General features: G+C 40.3%; 1 protein-coding gene across 3 annotated transcripts; it reads right to left on the bottom strand.

Moving 5' to 3' along the window:
• Nucleotides 1-948: 948 nt before the first annotated feature.
• On the bottom strand, nt 949-16,337 carry PLIN2 (perilipin 2). Of its 3 annotated transcripts, XM_045840209.1 has the most exons (10): nt 16,217-16,337; nt 15,109-15,160; nt 14,828-15,023; nt 13,228-13,310; nt 12,515-12,800; nt 11,711-11,892; nt 10,739-10,873; nt 9,770-10,060; nt 4,945-5,046; nt 949-1,254 (listed from the first exon to the last, which is right to left on the bottom strand). In XM_045840209.1, exons 2-10 carry the CDS (start codon nt 15,136-15,138, stop codon nt 1,114-1,116), a joined length of 1,446 nt encoding a protein of 481 aa, XP_045696165.1. In that variant the 5' UTR covers nt 15,139-15,160; nt 16,217-16,337; the 3' UTR covers nt 949-1,113. The 3 variants fall into 3 exon arrangements, with proteins under 3 accessions (XP_045696165.1, XP_045696166.1, XP_045696167.1); XM_045840210.1 differs by lacking the exon at nt 4,945-5,046 and having other exon boundaries at nt 16,217-16,334; XM_045840211.1 differs by lacking the exons at nt 949-1,254; nt 4,945-5,046 and having other exon boundaries at nt 9,177-10,060; nt 16,217-16,335.
• Between the last annotated feature and the right edge of the window lie 1,437 nt (nt 16,338-17,774).

The following is a 17,774-nucleotide window of genomic DNA, read 5'->3' as shown; positions in this document are numbered from 1 at the left end:
CAGGACTATGAGAAACAAATGCTTGTTGTTTAAACCACTCTGTCTGAAGTAATTTGTTATAGCAGCTCAAACTAAGTAAGGCATCATTTATTTTTCATTTGTTAGTGGAAATACTTTTATGAGAGAAGTTTTCCCTCATTTACTATTTGTTTACCCAGTGGTGAAGATATAAAGAAGGCTAAATTCTTTCCCTTTATTTACCAATTTTCAAGATAAAGAATTAGTTTACTATCATCTTCTGAAGGTGACCAATTAGATTTCTTATATATGTAATGATGTATTTGAATATTTGATGGGGCTCACATTTGATGGAGTTTAATTTATTGAAACTATATTATCATTACTGAAGTTCAAAATTGCCCATCTTGGTCAATGGGAACCTCTTCAAGTTAGCTTCCTTGTTATCAGGAATAACCAGAAGTTCAAAGCTCATTTTGTACATTTCCTCAGACCCAGAATCAGTGATTTCTCCATAAAGACCTAATTTCTTTTAGTGAGAAAAAGTATCTCAAAATTACAATCTGGACACTAGGGATGCTTATCATTACTGGGTTGACCATTAATTTATTTAACTAATACTTTGGTAATGCTGCTCTGTGTCAGGTATTGCCCTAAGGTTTTTACAAATGTTAATTAATTGATTCTTCATGATAAACCTACTATTATCCCCATTTTATAGATGAGGAAATTGAGGTACACAGAAATTAAGTAACTTGTTTATGGTCACACAGCTAGTAAGTTGCAGAGCCAAGATTAGACCGCAGAGTCAAAGCCTTTACCCATCATGATATGCCTCCTCCCAGTTTATCTCTTTCTAGTCATACACCCACCCCTAGGCTAGAGGAAAGCAATAGAACCTTGACCAGCATGCGAACTGAGACATCCTTCCCTGCAAAAGACAGGAAGGTTCTGTTACCAGAAGAAGCAGAAATGAATCCTGCACAATGATTCAAGATTATATAGACCAATTTTATTATAGGCATTTCAATGATTAAACTTTGAAAGATTGTATTAAAAATAGACTAATCCCCAAAGCCACAAGAATAATATATGAGCAAATATGGAGTTTAATGTGACACAAATTTTGTATTCAGCCAAAGAACTGTTTTCTTGTTAGTTTTTCAACATTTCACCCTGAGTGGACTCAGGGTTATTAGCATGTGAATGATCTGATCCATCCTCTTCTTCCAAAGCTATAATATCTGGAATTTCATCAGTCTCAGATGTCAGGTCTATGGCAGTGAAGTCAAATACCTGTAAAAGAAGAATCTCAGATATTAAAACAAACACTGATAAAGTAAGCTGGAAGTTTCAGGTGAGCTCATGGAGACATTACTTGCTGCATGTGGGTGAACCTTACTTTGTCTATAGCTGTGCCTTCTGACAAGGTGTTTTATACCCTTACTCCCCAAATTCACTCATATCATAAAAGCACTAAGGAAAATTCTCTTTTAAAGGTACTAGTCTGACTAGTGGTGGACATAGTAAATGAAAGCTTTTTGGAAAACACAAGATATAAGGCATTTCTGGTTATTTTTCTATTAATTTATTATTCTCTTAAAAACAACAATGCATAATAGCTATTGGGTTGAATGAATGAAATAACAGAACTTCTGATTAGAATGAATTCAATCTTCCTACTTTTCTCCTTCCCTCCCTCCTTCCTCTCTTTCCTAGAATAGTTATAAAACAAACAAACAAACAATGCTCCACTTTTTCATAAGCCTGACTTCCAATAATGTAAACCCTTTGGGAAGTGTCTAGGAACTGTGTCTAGGAAGTGTCTAGGAAGCAAAAGGTCTTTTACTAGTCGAAATAGCCATCAAAGTCATAGCTCTTCTCTTCATTGAAAAGGCTTTTAGGGATAAGAAGTTCTATTAATTATTACTTTACATACAATTTTGACAAGCTAAGTAATGTTTCTTAGCCAAAAGCATATTAGAAGCAGAAAATTAGTAAGGCATAATAAATTACTAAAGGGTGGAACCTTGCTAGCTAATGGAAAAAATTACCTGTTTACTTAATAGAGACAAAAGAAACTAAAAAAAAAAAATCCATCAAAAAACAGAAGGGGAGGGGAAAATGAGAAGTTATTGTTTGATGGGTAGAGAGTTTATTGGTTGGGATCAGGATAAAGATCTGGGAATGAACAGTGGTGATGATTGTGCAACACTGTGAACATATTTAATGCCACTGAATTGTACACTTAAGTAAAAATGGCTGGAATGGTAAATTTGACAGTATGCATATTTCACAACAATTTCTTAAAATATTGTTTAAAATAACAAACAAGAAAAATCTTAGTTGGTCATTGGGCCCCCTCACCTGACTGTTTGTGGCCTTCATTGCACTTTTCCCTAAGAACCAGGTGCTCAGAGAACTTCCTGGTTTGAGGCACAAACTTCCACCTTTTGTTCCTGAGGCTTTCAGTTTGGGGAGATCAAACTGCATTCTAAAACTACTCATAAATACTCACTTTGCAAAGATAATATACAACCTGACATCCACAAAAAAACAGCAATATTTATACAAAAGGACTCAGAGCATCAGCCAGACAACTCAACACTTGAAATTTTATACTTTTTAGGTTAAAAGCATACTGTGCTTAGCTTTCTATCCTGAACTATTCCTAGTTAGTGTATACTTTAACATCCAGTATCACTTTATTTGTTTTTAATAAATGTAAAAATGGACCAGGAAGTTACAACACAAGAAGATATAGGCAGATGGATTTTCTAGGCCCCAAACAAGAAAACAAGCTACAGCTTTCTTCTAGCAAAGGACTAGAATGCTAGAACAGAAAAAACACACACATTTTGACAGCAATAGGACACTGTGCCAAATCCCCACCCTGCCACGAATCTCTTTTCTACTTCTTTCCTCACCTGTCAAGTGAGGAAAATACCACTTGATTGGGTTGCAGGTGAAGAATAAAGGTAGTATGAACCCAGCTTATAAAAGGTGCTCAACAAACAGTAGCTTTTCTCATTAGTCCTTTAAAAAGCACCACACACAAACTTTCAAAGTCTCCTATAGGCCTAAAACAGAGTCCTTTGCAAAAGTTGGAAATTTCACACTCCAAGTTTTAGGAGAAAAGTTTCCATCACCACCACCATCTCAAAAAGTAACTCTAGTCCCTGAGGTGATTTAGGAGGACCATATGAATCAGGGCTGTGAAGGAACTGGGAGAGGACCCAGAAGCTAGGAGGTAGCCACAGTCCATCAAGTTTTCAATGGTGAGTTGAAAATGTAGTGGTTGTACCTGACAACCTTCACGGAGCTTTTAGAAATGTGGCAGAATTCATTTCACAGATTTATAAAATAAATCTCTTTTTCAGTGTCCTGAAGAGTATCAAAGGAGTATAAAAGTCTCTAAGAGCTGTGAATGCCTGTCAGTGATGGAGGCCAAACTCTGGATCTGATGCTTACTTTGAAACTCATGAGATAACCATAGTCCCTCCCTGAAAAGGATAAGAAAGCAGCAGCACAGTCTTTTCAAGAAAACCAAGTGACCATGCTAGGGTTCCCTGGACGCTGTGTACATTTGCAGGTTGCTCACCAGACAACCACAGCATGTACCTTTCCTGTCACAGATTTCACTGATTCGCATATTTGTTACAACTTTCACATGCTGAGGATAAGGCACCATTTTCTAATTTGCATAAAGGAAGGCTAGTGGTGGCCTGGGGTCCTGGATAGGAGAGGCTACTACCGAAATAAAAACACCATCTGTGGGAATTTAATTAACTAGTAAAGGTAAGTGTGCATGCAATGCTGGTAAACATGACACAGAATCAGGACAATTGATTTATTCTGAAGTAGAGAACAATTATTGAAGAAATAATGAAATGAAAAGAAAATCTAAAATTTTAGCTTGTTTGTATAAAAGTAATTCCTATGTAGAGGGCCATAAAAGGATAATGCAAGAGGTAATGATTAGCTCTAATACCAAATACGTAAGACCAACCCTATTGAGAGTCTAACAGAATTCTCTTTCCATCCAAAATAGGTTCATGTTCAGCTTGATTATGTGCTTGCAAGTTACAGGGTCTGTAGCACCTTGGTTCTGCTTTACTCTCTTTACCCTTTACCTGAACAATTGGATACAGCTTGAGTGGGGCACACCCCATGCCCTATAGTAGGAAGACCCTCTTGTACCAATGTTTTGTCCTCAACTAAGAAGAAGCAGTGGAAGTCGTTAGAACTTTGAGCCTATGGAACAGGATGGCACTTATCACAACAAAATTAAAGTGATTCTTGGTACCCATTGTACAACATTCAACTCTAGTCAATGCTAATTCCTTTGTATTTGATTCCATTAAGCAGATACATCACCAGTAGTTTTTCTTAAAATAAGAAATTTATGGAACTCACACTGAGGGTCTTGTTTGAAGAGAAGGGACTACAGGTAACCTATCCTTATTTTTGTTTCAAGTTAATATCATTTGTTTCCTATTTCCTTTGCTTCTCAAAGTGTGGGTAGTGGATCACCTGCAGTAGAATCACTAGGATGATTTTTTGGGGGGGCAAGTGGGGAGTGGGAGATATTGCTTTTTAAAAGTGCAGATGCCTGGTAGTACCTCCAGACCTACTAAACAGGTTCTCAGGTGGTAGAACCCAGGAATCTGCATTTTATCAGTCTTCCCAGTTAATTCCTGGCATAGACAGAAAGGGCAGGTAAAGATGATGTGGTTTTATCCATGCTGAGAGCTTACTTGGGCCACTTTATATAAGGGAGTCAATCTGATAGATACATTAGCTACCTCCTTAGCTGAGTTTTCCTTTACTCTAACCTATATAGAGTAGACAATGAAAAAGAAAGAGTGCTTGATTCACACTATTCAACATCAACACTTATTCATTTATAATTTAAATGGTTAGCTAGAATCACAAAGTTAAATAACAAGTGTTGGTAAAGATACAAAGAAATCAGAACCTTCATACCCTGGTGGTGGGAATGTAAATGCTGCAGCCACTTTGGAAAACAGTCTGGCAGTTCCTCAGATAAACATAGAGTGACCGTATAACCCACGAGCAATTCCACTCCTAAGTATATATTTAAGAGAAATCAAAACAATTTAAATAGTAACCGTTTTTCATCCCTGATACTTACACAGAAGTCAATTTAATCTGTTCATCACTTTTGTAAAATGTCAATAACACTCTTTACTATTTTCTTAGATAAAACTTAAGTTAGTGTTCTCTTTCACTTCAGTCAATAAAACTTAAATTCAAATTGTTGCTCCATACAAACTTATGTTGAGATGTCATATTTTGCAGGTTAATTTTGTAATAAAGGTAGGAAATTAAAAAATTAGCAACCCAGGACCATTAAAGGTGATGGACAAATAATACCAGTATATTACCTGAATATTCACCAACAAGCTTCCCCCTAAGACTTCAATAAGTCTCTTGAGGACAGTTTCTGGCGTTTACATTCTCAGCAGGGCAGAGTTCATGCCTTATACTATTAGGAACTCAAGTATTGAATCAAATCATTTTTAATGCAGTACATATAATAATGTAACTACCTACATATTCACATTGTCTCTAACCAATAAGTACACCAATTATTAATAGATTTTGTCAGTGTTAGCTCAAAAGGTACATATTATGACATGATTTTAATATCTTTTATATGGCTCTCTCAAATAGCACTTTCATAAAAACAGTACCAAGACAGATAACAAAAGGTCCATTCTACATCAACACTAGTCTCCCCTGTGAGATTCAAAGCCTTTCATTATAATCCATTTCTCTCTAATCTGAAAGCCCCATTTAAGCAAATTAAGCATGAAAGAATCCCAAGCAACTCTGTCCCACCTCCTCCAGACATCTGCCTTTCATGTGGCCTTCCTATCATTTCAGTTACTCATCTTACTGAAAATCTTAAGTAAAGATGTATTGTACTATTCAACTATTTCAGACTCAGTAAGCTGCCTGCTTCTCACCACCTTGGCACCAATTGAGGATGTGATTTTCCTTTTCAGCCTTTTCTACCTGAGTACTCTGCCCCTGCCTCTCAGCTGAGCTCAGCCTCAGCTGGATGGTGGATCAAGAAGGCTTCATCCCTCACCAGCCCCAGAAATATGAACTCGGCCTATCCCAGTGAGGGTCCAGTTGACACCATTTCTTCCAGGAATCAGTAACTTCTAACACATGGGACAGTGGCATCAGAATCTCAAAAGGTAAGCAAGGAGAACAGGGAAGACACCATAAAACATATCTTTGGCTTATGTTGACCTTAAGCCTGAAGACACTTATTCTTCTCTTTGAACAGTTTGATGCTATTACCTTTCCAGGGTCTCCATCATTCAAATGAAGTGGGCTGCTACAGGTCAGTCTTGAAACTTAAAGATACTCAACAGTGGGATGATTCAGTATCTTTTCCTTACCAAATGGTTACTGTGGAAATATTATAGGATAACAGTTGGGAATGTGGACTATAGCAACACCTATAGCATGAAGGTGTTGTCCTTTCAGATACAAGCTATAGCCCTGGCTGGTGTGGCTCAGTGGATTAAGTGCCAGCCTGTGAACCAAAGGGTCACTAAGGTTTGATTCCCAGTCAGGGCACATTCCTGGGTTTGTAGGCCAGGTCCCCAGTTGGGGGCATGTGAGAGACAACGAATCGATATATCTCTCACACATCAATGTCTCAATATTTCTCCCTCTCTAAATAAATAAATAAATAAAATCTTTTTTTAAAAAATACAAGCTATAAATACATTAGCACAAGCTATAAAAACTTTGGCTTATACAGCAGGGACGTTTCACAAGACTGACACCCATGTAGGTCTCAGTGCTGGGTCACTCCTGAAACTGGATCAGGACAAGGCCCAGCTGACCCAGTCCAAGTCCATGAAGCCCCAGTCCAAGTCATGAAGCTGACAAGAGGCCCTCCTTTCCATCCCTCCACACCTGATAGATATTCACACAAATATCTACCCTGCTCCTTGTTCCTCATTCCCTCACTCCCACCTCCATGACCTAAATGATACTCTAAAATAGGTATCTCAGGCAAAACAAATTTTAGTTTTTTCCCTTTTAATGTTTTTAGTTTTCCAATACCTATAATGGCTTAACAAAGTGAAAATATTTTACTAGTCATGATCTTAGAATATATGCTCACACCTGAACTAGCAAATTAATTACATGCCACTGTCCCATAGATGGTGTCCCCTTGTCACTCATGCAAAAACAGAAAAAGACAGCCCATCCTCAGACACTTCACTTCCATCTGTTGATGCATCACTAATTTTATCACAAATGGAAAACTAAGGTTACGATATAAATGTTCCTTTTTTTCCATCTAGAATAAACCATTAAGCCCATACTGTTATTACATGAAAAGGAAACCACATCCTTGAACATTCAGGCACACCATGACAGGCTTCATGCTGCTAAATCTTTTAAAATCTGCCATAGTTACTGTGCTAGGCCTAGCTTTTTTCCCCTCAAAAGAATTGCCCTCCTTGGGGAAAAGTCTATTAAACTAAAACTGCCAGTTTATACAATAAAGTTTAAGATGCAAGAACACCAGAAATTTTGAGACATGTTGACAATAGGATGAAATATGCTGAGGCACAGTCAGACTTCAGACACAAAGCCAAAACCACAAGTGTGCATAGCTCATGGCAAAAGGCAAGAGCTAGTGGTATTCTTCTAGAAGCTAAGAGGTCTCCTTCATATTGTCTTGCTCATAAAGAACAGCTTTGAAATGTCTCCTTTTCACAAGCAATTCAGTTGGCACTATAACTTGTATGATGGGAAAACGCAAAAAAATTATGTTCAGATAAGAAAGCTATAGCATAGGAATTTTTCAACCAATTAGACTAAACCACAAAATGCCAGCCTTGGAGTTTTGAGGCAAAGAGGGGCAAGGTCGTGTTCAATTTAAACTAAAATAAAATTTAGAGACTCTAGAAAATGCCAGTCACTGGGGTCAGGCAGGTAAGTGAATGGATAGGGTCTATTCCTGAAGCCCATAAATCATGACAGTCCCATCTTCCCAGAAACCAGAAGCTCCTTAGCTTCAAGAGTCTGAGACCCTACCCTTCAACTCAATTCACCTGTTTACTGATTTCTGGCATTACCTCAAGGGAAAAAAAATGTAGCTTTATAACTCAATTTTGATAGACTCACTCACACCAGGGCATGTAAAGTTTTGTGCTGCTTGTTTTCACGGGAAGAGGGGAAACAGGATAGAAAGAGACAAATTTGACTTCGACTTCGGTTCTGTTTAAGGGCAGCCCTGCTACTTTATAGTAAGGACAGGCAGGGGCCTGTAGTTCTAACTCACAAATTCTGACTTTTTTGGAAAGTTTAGCATCCTGCAGCTTTTTTATAAGATTTGTATTTCCTAAGTAACTGATCAACATTGAAGGGACTAAAAGTCTGAACACCCTACGAAGGAGGTAAGATGAGCCCTTTTCTACAGAGGTCCAAAGTCTTTTTACTTCTAATTACTCTCATGGGATCTTCTAAGGGGGTGTCCAACCTGTAGCCCATGGACCACATGCAGCCCAGGATGGCTATGAATGTGACCCAACACTAAATTGTAAATTTACTTGAGATTTTTTTTTGTGATTACATGTCACAATGTATTTAGTGTGTGGCCCAAGACAACTTCTTCCATTGTGGCCCAGAGACACCAAAAGGTTGGACACCCTGAACCTTTCTTACCAACAACTGTTAGTGACTTTCTTGGAAAGTTAGTGACAGTTAATCCAGCTGAAACTGGATGTTAAACTATCTCACTCCAGGGGTCACAGTTTAAATGGCCCATTGTTGAGAAATGCCTGCTGCCTGTATGTGAGACTGGTGCAGTCACTCACTTGCCTACTTTCAGTTTTGGTTCCTTTTCAGCATGGCAATCAGTCATGAGGAGGTCCTTCTACTTGCTTAAAAACCTTCTCAAGGGGTCCATTAAATGGGCAAATGAAGGCAACTGTCACCCAGTAAAATCCTTATATGCACATTAGCTTTTCACTTGTTTAAAATCCATCATCACACATTCCTTTTGTGACATTAGTCTTCCAATGTTACTATAGTGCCAAATTCCCTTTAGTAAGCCATTGGAATTCATGTGTGTCTATTAACAACCCTGTCATGCAGGCCAAGCAGCTCAAAGAAAGCAACACACAAAGCACGTGGAACACATAGCATAAAACAGATCTATTCTGTAGTGAATTTTATTGAACTCACGGGAGTATTCCTGTAAGAAAACAAAATAAACAAAAAGCCCTAAAATTGTATAAGAATGCAGCATGTGACAAACCAGTGATGAGGCCTGCTCAGACCAAACTGGAGCAGATCCACTTCACACAACAGCCCACATGAAGGTGTTTTTATTCAATGCAAACAGACAGCAACAGTGGCAACAGAATGAGACCATAAATGCAATGAAGTTTTTGTGACCTCTGACTAGGCCCTGATCTGTCTATCATTCTTTTCGTACCAGCCAGGTAAGCAAAAGAGCTCATCTGCTAATGCCAGAAACTTGAAAAGATCTTAATCCAGTTGGAAATGACTATAATGAAGGGACCTTTTTCTAGCTAGCTGTTTCCCCAATACAAAGTTGTCTAGTGGGTTAATTTTAATATAACAGTAAGTGTCATCTGGCTGGCTACACCATGCACTGCTGACAGGGTCAGGATTAATGTGTTTTGCACACAGGTTGATGGCCCTTCTGGCTGGTTGTGCCCTTCTCTGCACCTCGGTCCTGAGTTTTCTGAGACTCTGTTATCTGAGGATAAAAGGGACCTACCAGCCAGTTGAGGGGTGTGTTGTTAACAAGATAATCCATCACATCATCTAAAGACTCTTTCATTTTCTGCAGCTGTCCCTTGCTAGAAGTGAGGAAGCCATCAGACACTTCTTTAAAGGACGCAGCATTGCGAAACACTGAGTAGATGTCTCCAGCCATCACCCCCAAGTGACTGGCCTGATCTTGGATATTTTGCGGTAACCCTTGGATGTTGGACAGGAGAGAAGAGCACGTGGTCTGCAGCTGCTGAGTCAGGTTTCGGGCAATAGCAAGAGTACGTGACTCAATGTGCTAAAAATAAAACAAATTTAAAATTAGCAGTGAACCCAACAACGCTATGCATGAATTAATTCAATTACAGTATACTAGTTATGTGTTCACCACATATTTGGATTATTCAACTTTTTAAAATCCTCATCACAATCCTGGGCGTAGCAGCAGTATCTTTATTCGCATTTCACAGATATGCATACTAGCTTCTGGAACCTAAAGAACCAGTTTTGAGGACTACAACATGCTATTCTATGTGGAACATTAGTCCCCTTACTGCCCTTTCACCTAGTTTATTCTCCCATTCAGGCCCAGCTTAACACACCTCTTCCTGGAAGTCACCTGATTCACCCACCCTCACTCCAAGACTAAGTTAGGTACTTTTCCTATACAGTCTCAGAGCCCCTGTTTCATGCTGTCAAAAAACACAACAGTAAAAATGCCTGTATTCGCCATTAGTCTGTACTGAAGGCAAGGCCCATGTTTCTCATTTAGCTGTATACCTTAGGGGCAATATGCATATCTGTAGGTTATCAAAGTTACTGCACCGTTTGGCTTTTCTGTCACATAACTTTGCTTTTCTGTTTGAACTTTTGCTGGAGAAGAGTATTCTAAGAGGAATAATGAGAACATTGAAGTAAATGTCTGGTAGAACCTCTTCAGAAACTGCCATGGGTGACTGCATCCTATTTGTCTTACCTCAGCACAGTGGGACTCATCGGTATCATCGTAGCCAACACTTCTCTTCCACTCCACCCAGGACAGATAGAGCTTGTCCTGAGCATCTTGAATTCTCTGGTTGGCACTGTGCACATTCTCCCTGGCAAATTCAATCTACGGCACATTGAAATAACAGAAAGGAACTGGTCAGACATTCGTGTCAGCCTGTTCTTAGATCTATGATGAAAATCACACAACATAAAAAACCAAGAATATCCATAAGAGTTGAAGGACAGCAATCCCTGCCATCATTGTTATTTATTATCAAGTAATTATGGTTCTTTGCTGCCTCTATTTATTTAACTATAAACCATTGTTTCCCAATTTACCTCCAATTTACTTCCAGCGTAAAATATAAGGAAAAAATACAAAAGAGGAAGAATTCAAATTTCCTCTTCCCTGTGGCAGCTGCCCATTTTCCCTTCCAAGAATGGCAGTACAGTACATACTGTTCTGTAATTTGGCAATTTTTAACAGTCACACAATAATAGTCTCTTGTGATATAACAATTTAATTAGTTGCATATTAGTTGGCATGCATTGTTTATAGTCTTTTGCAACTTTAAACAAATATACATACCTGTGGGAAAAATTTCTGAAAGTGCAGAGGCATAGGTATGTTTATAATTTCCCTAGAACCATCCCTCAAATCCTCCAGAAGTCCACAAGTACACCTCTTTCTCTATATCATTGCCCACAGTATCACACTTTGCCAGTGTGTTAGGAAGAGAGGGTCATTGTAATTTGACCCCTCAGAGTAAGATTAACAACACTTCATTTCAGCTATTTATACTTCCTTTTCTGTGAGTTGTCTGTATACTCTTCACCCATTTTTCTGTTGGGTTGTTCATAAGTTAAAATTAAAAATTCTTGAATCTCATGATTACATTTACTTTCATCCCTTGAGATAAATGAACTCACTTCAGATATCTCTGAATGACCTTTTACTCACCAGTTTAACAGTGGAATGGAGCTGAGAAATGGTCTCTTGGCTTTTTTGCTTTGCTTCTTTCACCCTGCTGAGAGCCTGCTGGTAGGCACGTGAGCGGAGCTTGGTAGACAGAGATCCCAGCCTAATATAATAACTTGGCTTCTGAACAGAATCAAATCCTTCAACTTTTTTTGCTTCTTTTTCTGAAATTAGAAAAGAAGGAACAAAAATCATAAGGGATCAAAGCTATAAGTGACAAGGCCTAGACTCTAAACTGGATCTTGATTTTGTTGACTTTGTTAACCCACCTAGCAATTATAGTCATTTTCCCAAGACAGCTCATGTCTACTGCTGGACTTGACTACCCAGAACTTATAATTGCATTGTATAGGTTTATCTATACACATCTCATCCCACTAGAGTAAGCTTCTTGGGCAACAATACAGCACCAGGCATATAGTAGCCACTAAATGTTCAGTGATTCTGCAAAGCACCCCATTAAAGACTATTTATAGAAAAGATTTCTCTAGGCTAATTTCTACTAAAATTTCAATACTTACTATGTACAATTCAATGTGAAACTTAAGATTGCTTTAAGAAAGGAAATCAATGAAGACAAAGGTTAGTGGTTGTCTGAGGGAGATAATGGATATTCAGGCACGAATGATCTTTTAGGGTGATGGAAATATTTCAACACTCAACTGAGATGATGGCTGAGATGATGGCTAAACTGCTATTTAGTATGAAAAAGGTGAATTTTTGGTATATAATTTAAAACATTGACTTAAGATATGCAACATTATTTCAATACAAAAATCCACTTACCTAGTTCTTCCTCAGTGAGAGGGAGGTACTGGTCTACCAGCAACTCTGATGTGGTGAGCGCATTTTCTACTCCACTGCTCACCAGCTGCATCATCCGACTCCCCATGACTGTGTTAATGCTGTCGTTGACCACAGACTTGGTCTTCTCCACACTGCCAGTCACCGCTCCCTTGGTCTTGTCCATCACCCCAGTGATCGTGCTGGCCACAGAATCCTTGGCCCCAGTCACAGTCGTCGTCACAGCATATTTTGCCTCAGTCATAGCACCTTTGGCATTGGCAACAACCTACAAGTAGAAAAATAGATCACTTGGCTTGAGAGAAGCAAGGGCATAAATACATATTGAAAATCTTAACTAAGGCAGCATAGTTAAAGAGTTAAAAAAGGAATCAGTCCCTTTCGCTCTCTAGCTTTAGGTCTTGGGCAAGTCTCCAAGAACTGATGAGCCTCATCAGGTACATCTGCCATACCTGCCACCATTCAATGGTTGTTGGAATAGCAAATGAGGTAAACATATAAAATCTATCAAGATGTTACAGGCAGACATGTCTGTTCCTTCATCTTACTGGATGTGCTTGCAGACACCAAGTCAGAAAGGTCCTATATACTATCTCTGCATTTACCAAACACCACATGAGAACCAGCTAGGCTAAACAGACAGAACATGAAAATATGTGAGATGGGAAGCCTCAGCCTTCTTGTCCCAAGCTCACCTGATTTGTTGGCTGATTCAGAATAGGCAGTTTCTCCTCAATCCTGTCCAGTCCCATACAGGCATAGGTATTGGCAATAGCAACTAGAAGAATCACAAATGGGGAAAATGTTAACAGTGTAGGTATAGGATGAATACATATTATCATCCCTTAAATATTTAGTTATAAAAAGCAGCAAGAATGCTGACCTTCATTTATCACACTGTGCATTGCCTAGTTTCTCAGGCTCAGACAGAAGAGGCTAAGCAGGTTGCTGGCAACTTTCTTCTGACAAGGAAATAAGGAGATGGGGGTACAATAGGCAGAAGGAGGGACAAGCCAGGTAGGAAGCTGGCTAAGAAGCTTCTTCCTCATCTACTGGCTCCTAAACTTAAAGGGAAGAGAAGCCAGGTTTAACCTGAACCCCCATTCAGGGAATAAGGTATCTGAGAACTCTCAAAATTAGCATTTCCCTGCTAGTTCATCCCCTACCAAAACTTAAGTCAATATGTGGCAACAGAAAATGGTTATGCTAACAGCACCCTAACAAGGCCTGGATCTCCCTAACAAGGCCTAGATTTTAGTCCAGCTTCCCCCTAATGATGACCAAGCCAAGCACTAGTCCTAAATTTATCTGGGAAGTAGCAGAGCTAGAAAACTACTCTCTAAAGGTTCCTTTTACTCTAGAAAGTCCTTGACTTAACCATTTGGGGGATTGATTTAAACCTTCATTCAAAAGGGCTCAGATAGAAAACCTTGATACACTGCTAGTGGGAATGTAAAATGATAAGCCACTTTGGAAAACAGTCTAGTAATTCCTCAAAAGCTGAAACAGTAATTATAGGACCGAGCAATTCCACTCCTAGTATATACCCAAGAACTTAGAACATGTGTTCACACAAAAACTTATACACAAATGTTCACAGTATCACTCATTATTGTTATCACCATAAAGCACCCAAATGTCAATCAACTGATGAGTAAATAAGTTAAATATGATCTAACTACACAATGGGATATTATTCCACAGTAAAAGGGAATGAAGTACTCATATGTTGTGCAACTATCACCCATCTCATTCCCAGAACTTTCTCATCATCCAAACAGAAACTGGTATGATGTTCCTTTTTAGGGTGATAATAATGTTTTAAAATTGATTGTGGCAATACCTGCACAGCTCTGAATATACTTTTAAAAAATGAGTGACTTATACACATTAAGTGTGTGAATTGTATGGTGTGTTAATTATATTTCTATAAGATGTTATCATTTATTTTTAAAGCAGTTCATGTACACTGTGTGGTCCCAAAGAAGTCAATTTCAGTTTATACACCGCCTCTCCTTGTGACCTCAGCTGCCAACATAGAAACACCCAAGGAGGATTTCTAAGAAGTTATCATGAATATCTACCATTGCTATGAAGCAGGCCTTCTATAACAACGAGGGCTACCCAGCAGTTTCTAGACAAAGGCAGTATGTGCCTCAGGAGAGGCTGAAAATACCCTGATGCTGCTGCTGTGTGCTCAGGGCACTAGGCTGGCATTCACCATATTCAAACCAGTTCCAGGCTCACTCCCAACAGGTCCCTTGATTTAAATCTTGACAGGGAATCAGAACTCACTTTGTGGCTCTAGCTTCTGGATGATGGGCAGAGCGCTCATCACAGCCACCGATGTGATGGTCTTCACACCCTTCTCCGCCATCTCACACACAGACTTCAAGTAAGGATACTGATCCTTTGTGGTAACATAAGCCGAGGAGACGAGGTCATATGTGGAGCTTACTAAGGGTAGGTTGGCGACCCTAGTCACCACACTCTGCAACCATGAAGGAGAGGGAATTAACTTCTCAAAACACTTGGGGAGGGAAAAGAATGAAGAAACAGCTATTTAAAATTCATACCGGCTGTGGATCAACTGCAGCAGATACCATTTTTCTTCGTGGAGAAAGAAAGCTGTGGAAGAGAAATTTATTTCAGAACACTAGAATAAGACTTCCAGATTCATTCCCCAACCTGAGCAAATACTAATTTCAAGTAGATTAAAATTCAAGATGATGTAAGTGTAGTCTTCTGCACTTTTCCTCACTCTCCAGCTCTGAGACCTCTCCCATGGACAAACACCTCGGGCAAAGTTTCATAGCTCCTGTGTAAACTTTGAAGAGAAAACAGACTGCAGGGAAAAGCAGAGTTGCTGATACTTTTGTCTTGTTTCTTCACCAGGATATTAGAAATGCCTTTTGAAGGGGAACATCCGTTCACAAAAATGCTAACCAACTTAAAATCCATGTTAAAACTAAAGAGAGATTTCAAGCAGAAGACATCTTGAACAGTCGGGATAACCTAGTTGGAGCACATTGGGGGGAAGGGGTGGGGAGGGGCTTATTTCTTCCTTGTCAAAGAAACTAGTTTAACGGTGATTAAGCATAGAAGGAAGGAGGTGCTCCCGGGAATTGAGAATCATTTCATTTCAGGACGGCTTTAAATGCAGATTTCGTGCTCCCAAGGACCCACACCATCACAAAATTGCCTCCCTGCTCAGCAACAGAGCTGGGAAGTTAACAAGAACCAGCACAGGCCGAGGCCCAGTACTTTTGGGCCAATCAGTTCACTGGCCACCAAAGGTCCCACTTTACAAGAAATGAGTAACAACGGCGCCGAAGGGGAAGTCAGGCGCTAGCATCGATTGCTCTGCTGTCACTGTGTACCCCATAAAATTCTGCGTTAAGACGATATTCTAACGCATTTGCTTTTAAATCATGTTCTTTCGGGACAAATGAAAAATGTTACCCCACAACCAAGCCAAGAAGCTACAACGGCGCTAGAGCAGCATGCAGAAAAGAAGACTCAACTACCAAATGCAAGTGTCGAAGGCGCAGGCCCAGGACCGCCCCTTCCCATCAGGGCTCTGAGACGGGCACACCCCACCGGCCTCCACCCTACGCCGTCCAGCCCAGAGCCCGGCGGGGGTCCCGGGCCAGCTCGCTGGGCACAGAGAGGGCGCGTACTCACCGACCCACGGCAACCCAGAGGCGAAGATCCGGCGAGTCCCGAACGCCCGACCCCAGAAACACCTACGGCGTTCAAAGAGCAGGGCCGCCGGACCTGCCTTTATACTCCGGCCCGCCCCGCCCCTCGCAACACGTGACAGCCGCTGGGACCCGGAACACCCTGCGCTCAAGGCCGAAAGTTGCCCTTGACGCCTTCCCCGAGTCGCGACGTGTTGTGTGGGGGAAGCTCGTTCTGCCTGACTTGGGGGTTCTGCCTGAGTTTGGGACCCTGGGAAGCCTGTGGCAAAAATGAGGCCGGCGCCTGGGCTGGCTCTGGGGTTTCTGCAAACGGCGGTGTGGAATCGCTCAAAACCATTAGTCCTCAAAATAAAACTGTTCTTAAAAATGGAAACAATGATTCTAGACTTACTTTACTTGTAAAGTTTTGTAAAATTCTAACCGGATGGCGGACCTATAGAGATTTGTTTCACTGCTCTTTTGACTTTGAAGTCTATTCTTCATACATATTCCTATTTTAAAGTTGAATCGGAATGACTGAAAGGGACCCTGAATACCTTGTGTCGGTACCCCCTTTTTTTCTCAGCGATACACTTCAGGCTGAAAGCTGCCTATGCTTATTACGCGAGATGACTAATTTTTTTAAAAAAAGTCGTGGGCTGTGCGTTAATTTATTTTAGAAGAAACAAACCAACATCTGAGTCGCAGTTCTTGTTTTTGTTTTCTTGTGTAGAATTCTCAACTTTGACCTGATTTTTTTTAGCAAACAGGCTGAGCAACCGCCCGGAGCTGGGTAGGTGTTCAGTGGACTTCTCCCCGAATGAGTGGCGGAGGAATCTCCAGATGACAGGGCCGCGGGCCTCGGCCTCTCGGGTGTCTCCCTGGAACTGGAGGTGGTCGACAGGTCCTCCACCTCCAGAACGCCGAGCTAGGGGAGGCGCCCAGGCGGGGCACCTGTTTTGTGTGTCCTTGTGAAAAGGCCACAAAGGCATTCTCCTCAGTTACTTAACTTACGTTGCATGCACCTGAATACTGTTTATCATATTTAAAGATCCAAACTGAATCATTAAAAATGTGTCCCTTACGCAAGACTGAATACATCCACAATCTACAAGCCCTCAGCAAGGAAAAACAGTTACGGCATTTCTCCACACCACACCACACGCCGCGCCCCCCCCGCCCCCCCCGCCCCCCCCGCCCCATGTAATTCAAGATAAAATACAATGCTAAACTGTAAATGTTAGGAAGCCCGGAAATGTTCCCCCCACCCACGTTGACAGCCTCAATGCTTTAAGCAATCAAATTACTTTTTTTCTTTTGTTTTTGGCCTGCTGGCTTTGTTGGTGCTCTAAGCAGGTATTTGGTGTGTCTATCATTAACTTCTGCTCTATGACACAGGAATGTGCTGAATTTTGAGTAATGATTTTTTTTTTTTTTACTTTTCACTAATCTGACCTTATTTTGCAATAGAAGACTTGCCCTTTGGCCTACAAATACCTCCATCTTTCCCCTTAAAAAAAAACAAAAAACCTGTGAGTCATTGTCCTCTTTAAGGATAAGCA

Source organism: Phyllostomus hastatus, unplaced genomic scaffold (genome assembly GCF_019186645.2).
Source record: "Phyllostomus hastatus isolate PE091 unplaced genomic scaffold, TTU_PhHast_1.1 phas_contig_34, whole genome shotgun sequence".
NCBI lineage: Eukaryota > Metazoa > Chordata > Mammalia > Chiroptera > Phyllostomidae > Phyllostomus > Phyllostomus hastatus.
This window is presented reverse-complemented; position numbering and strand designations above follow the sequence as displayed.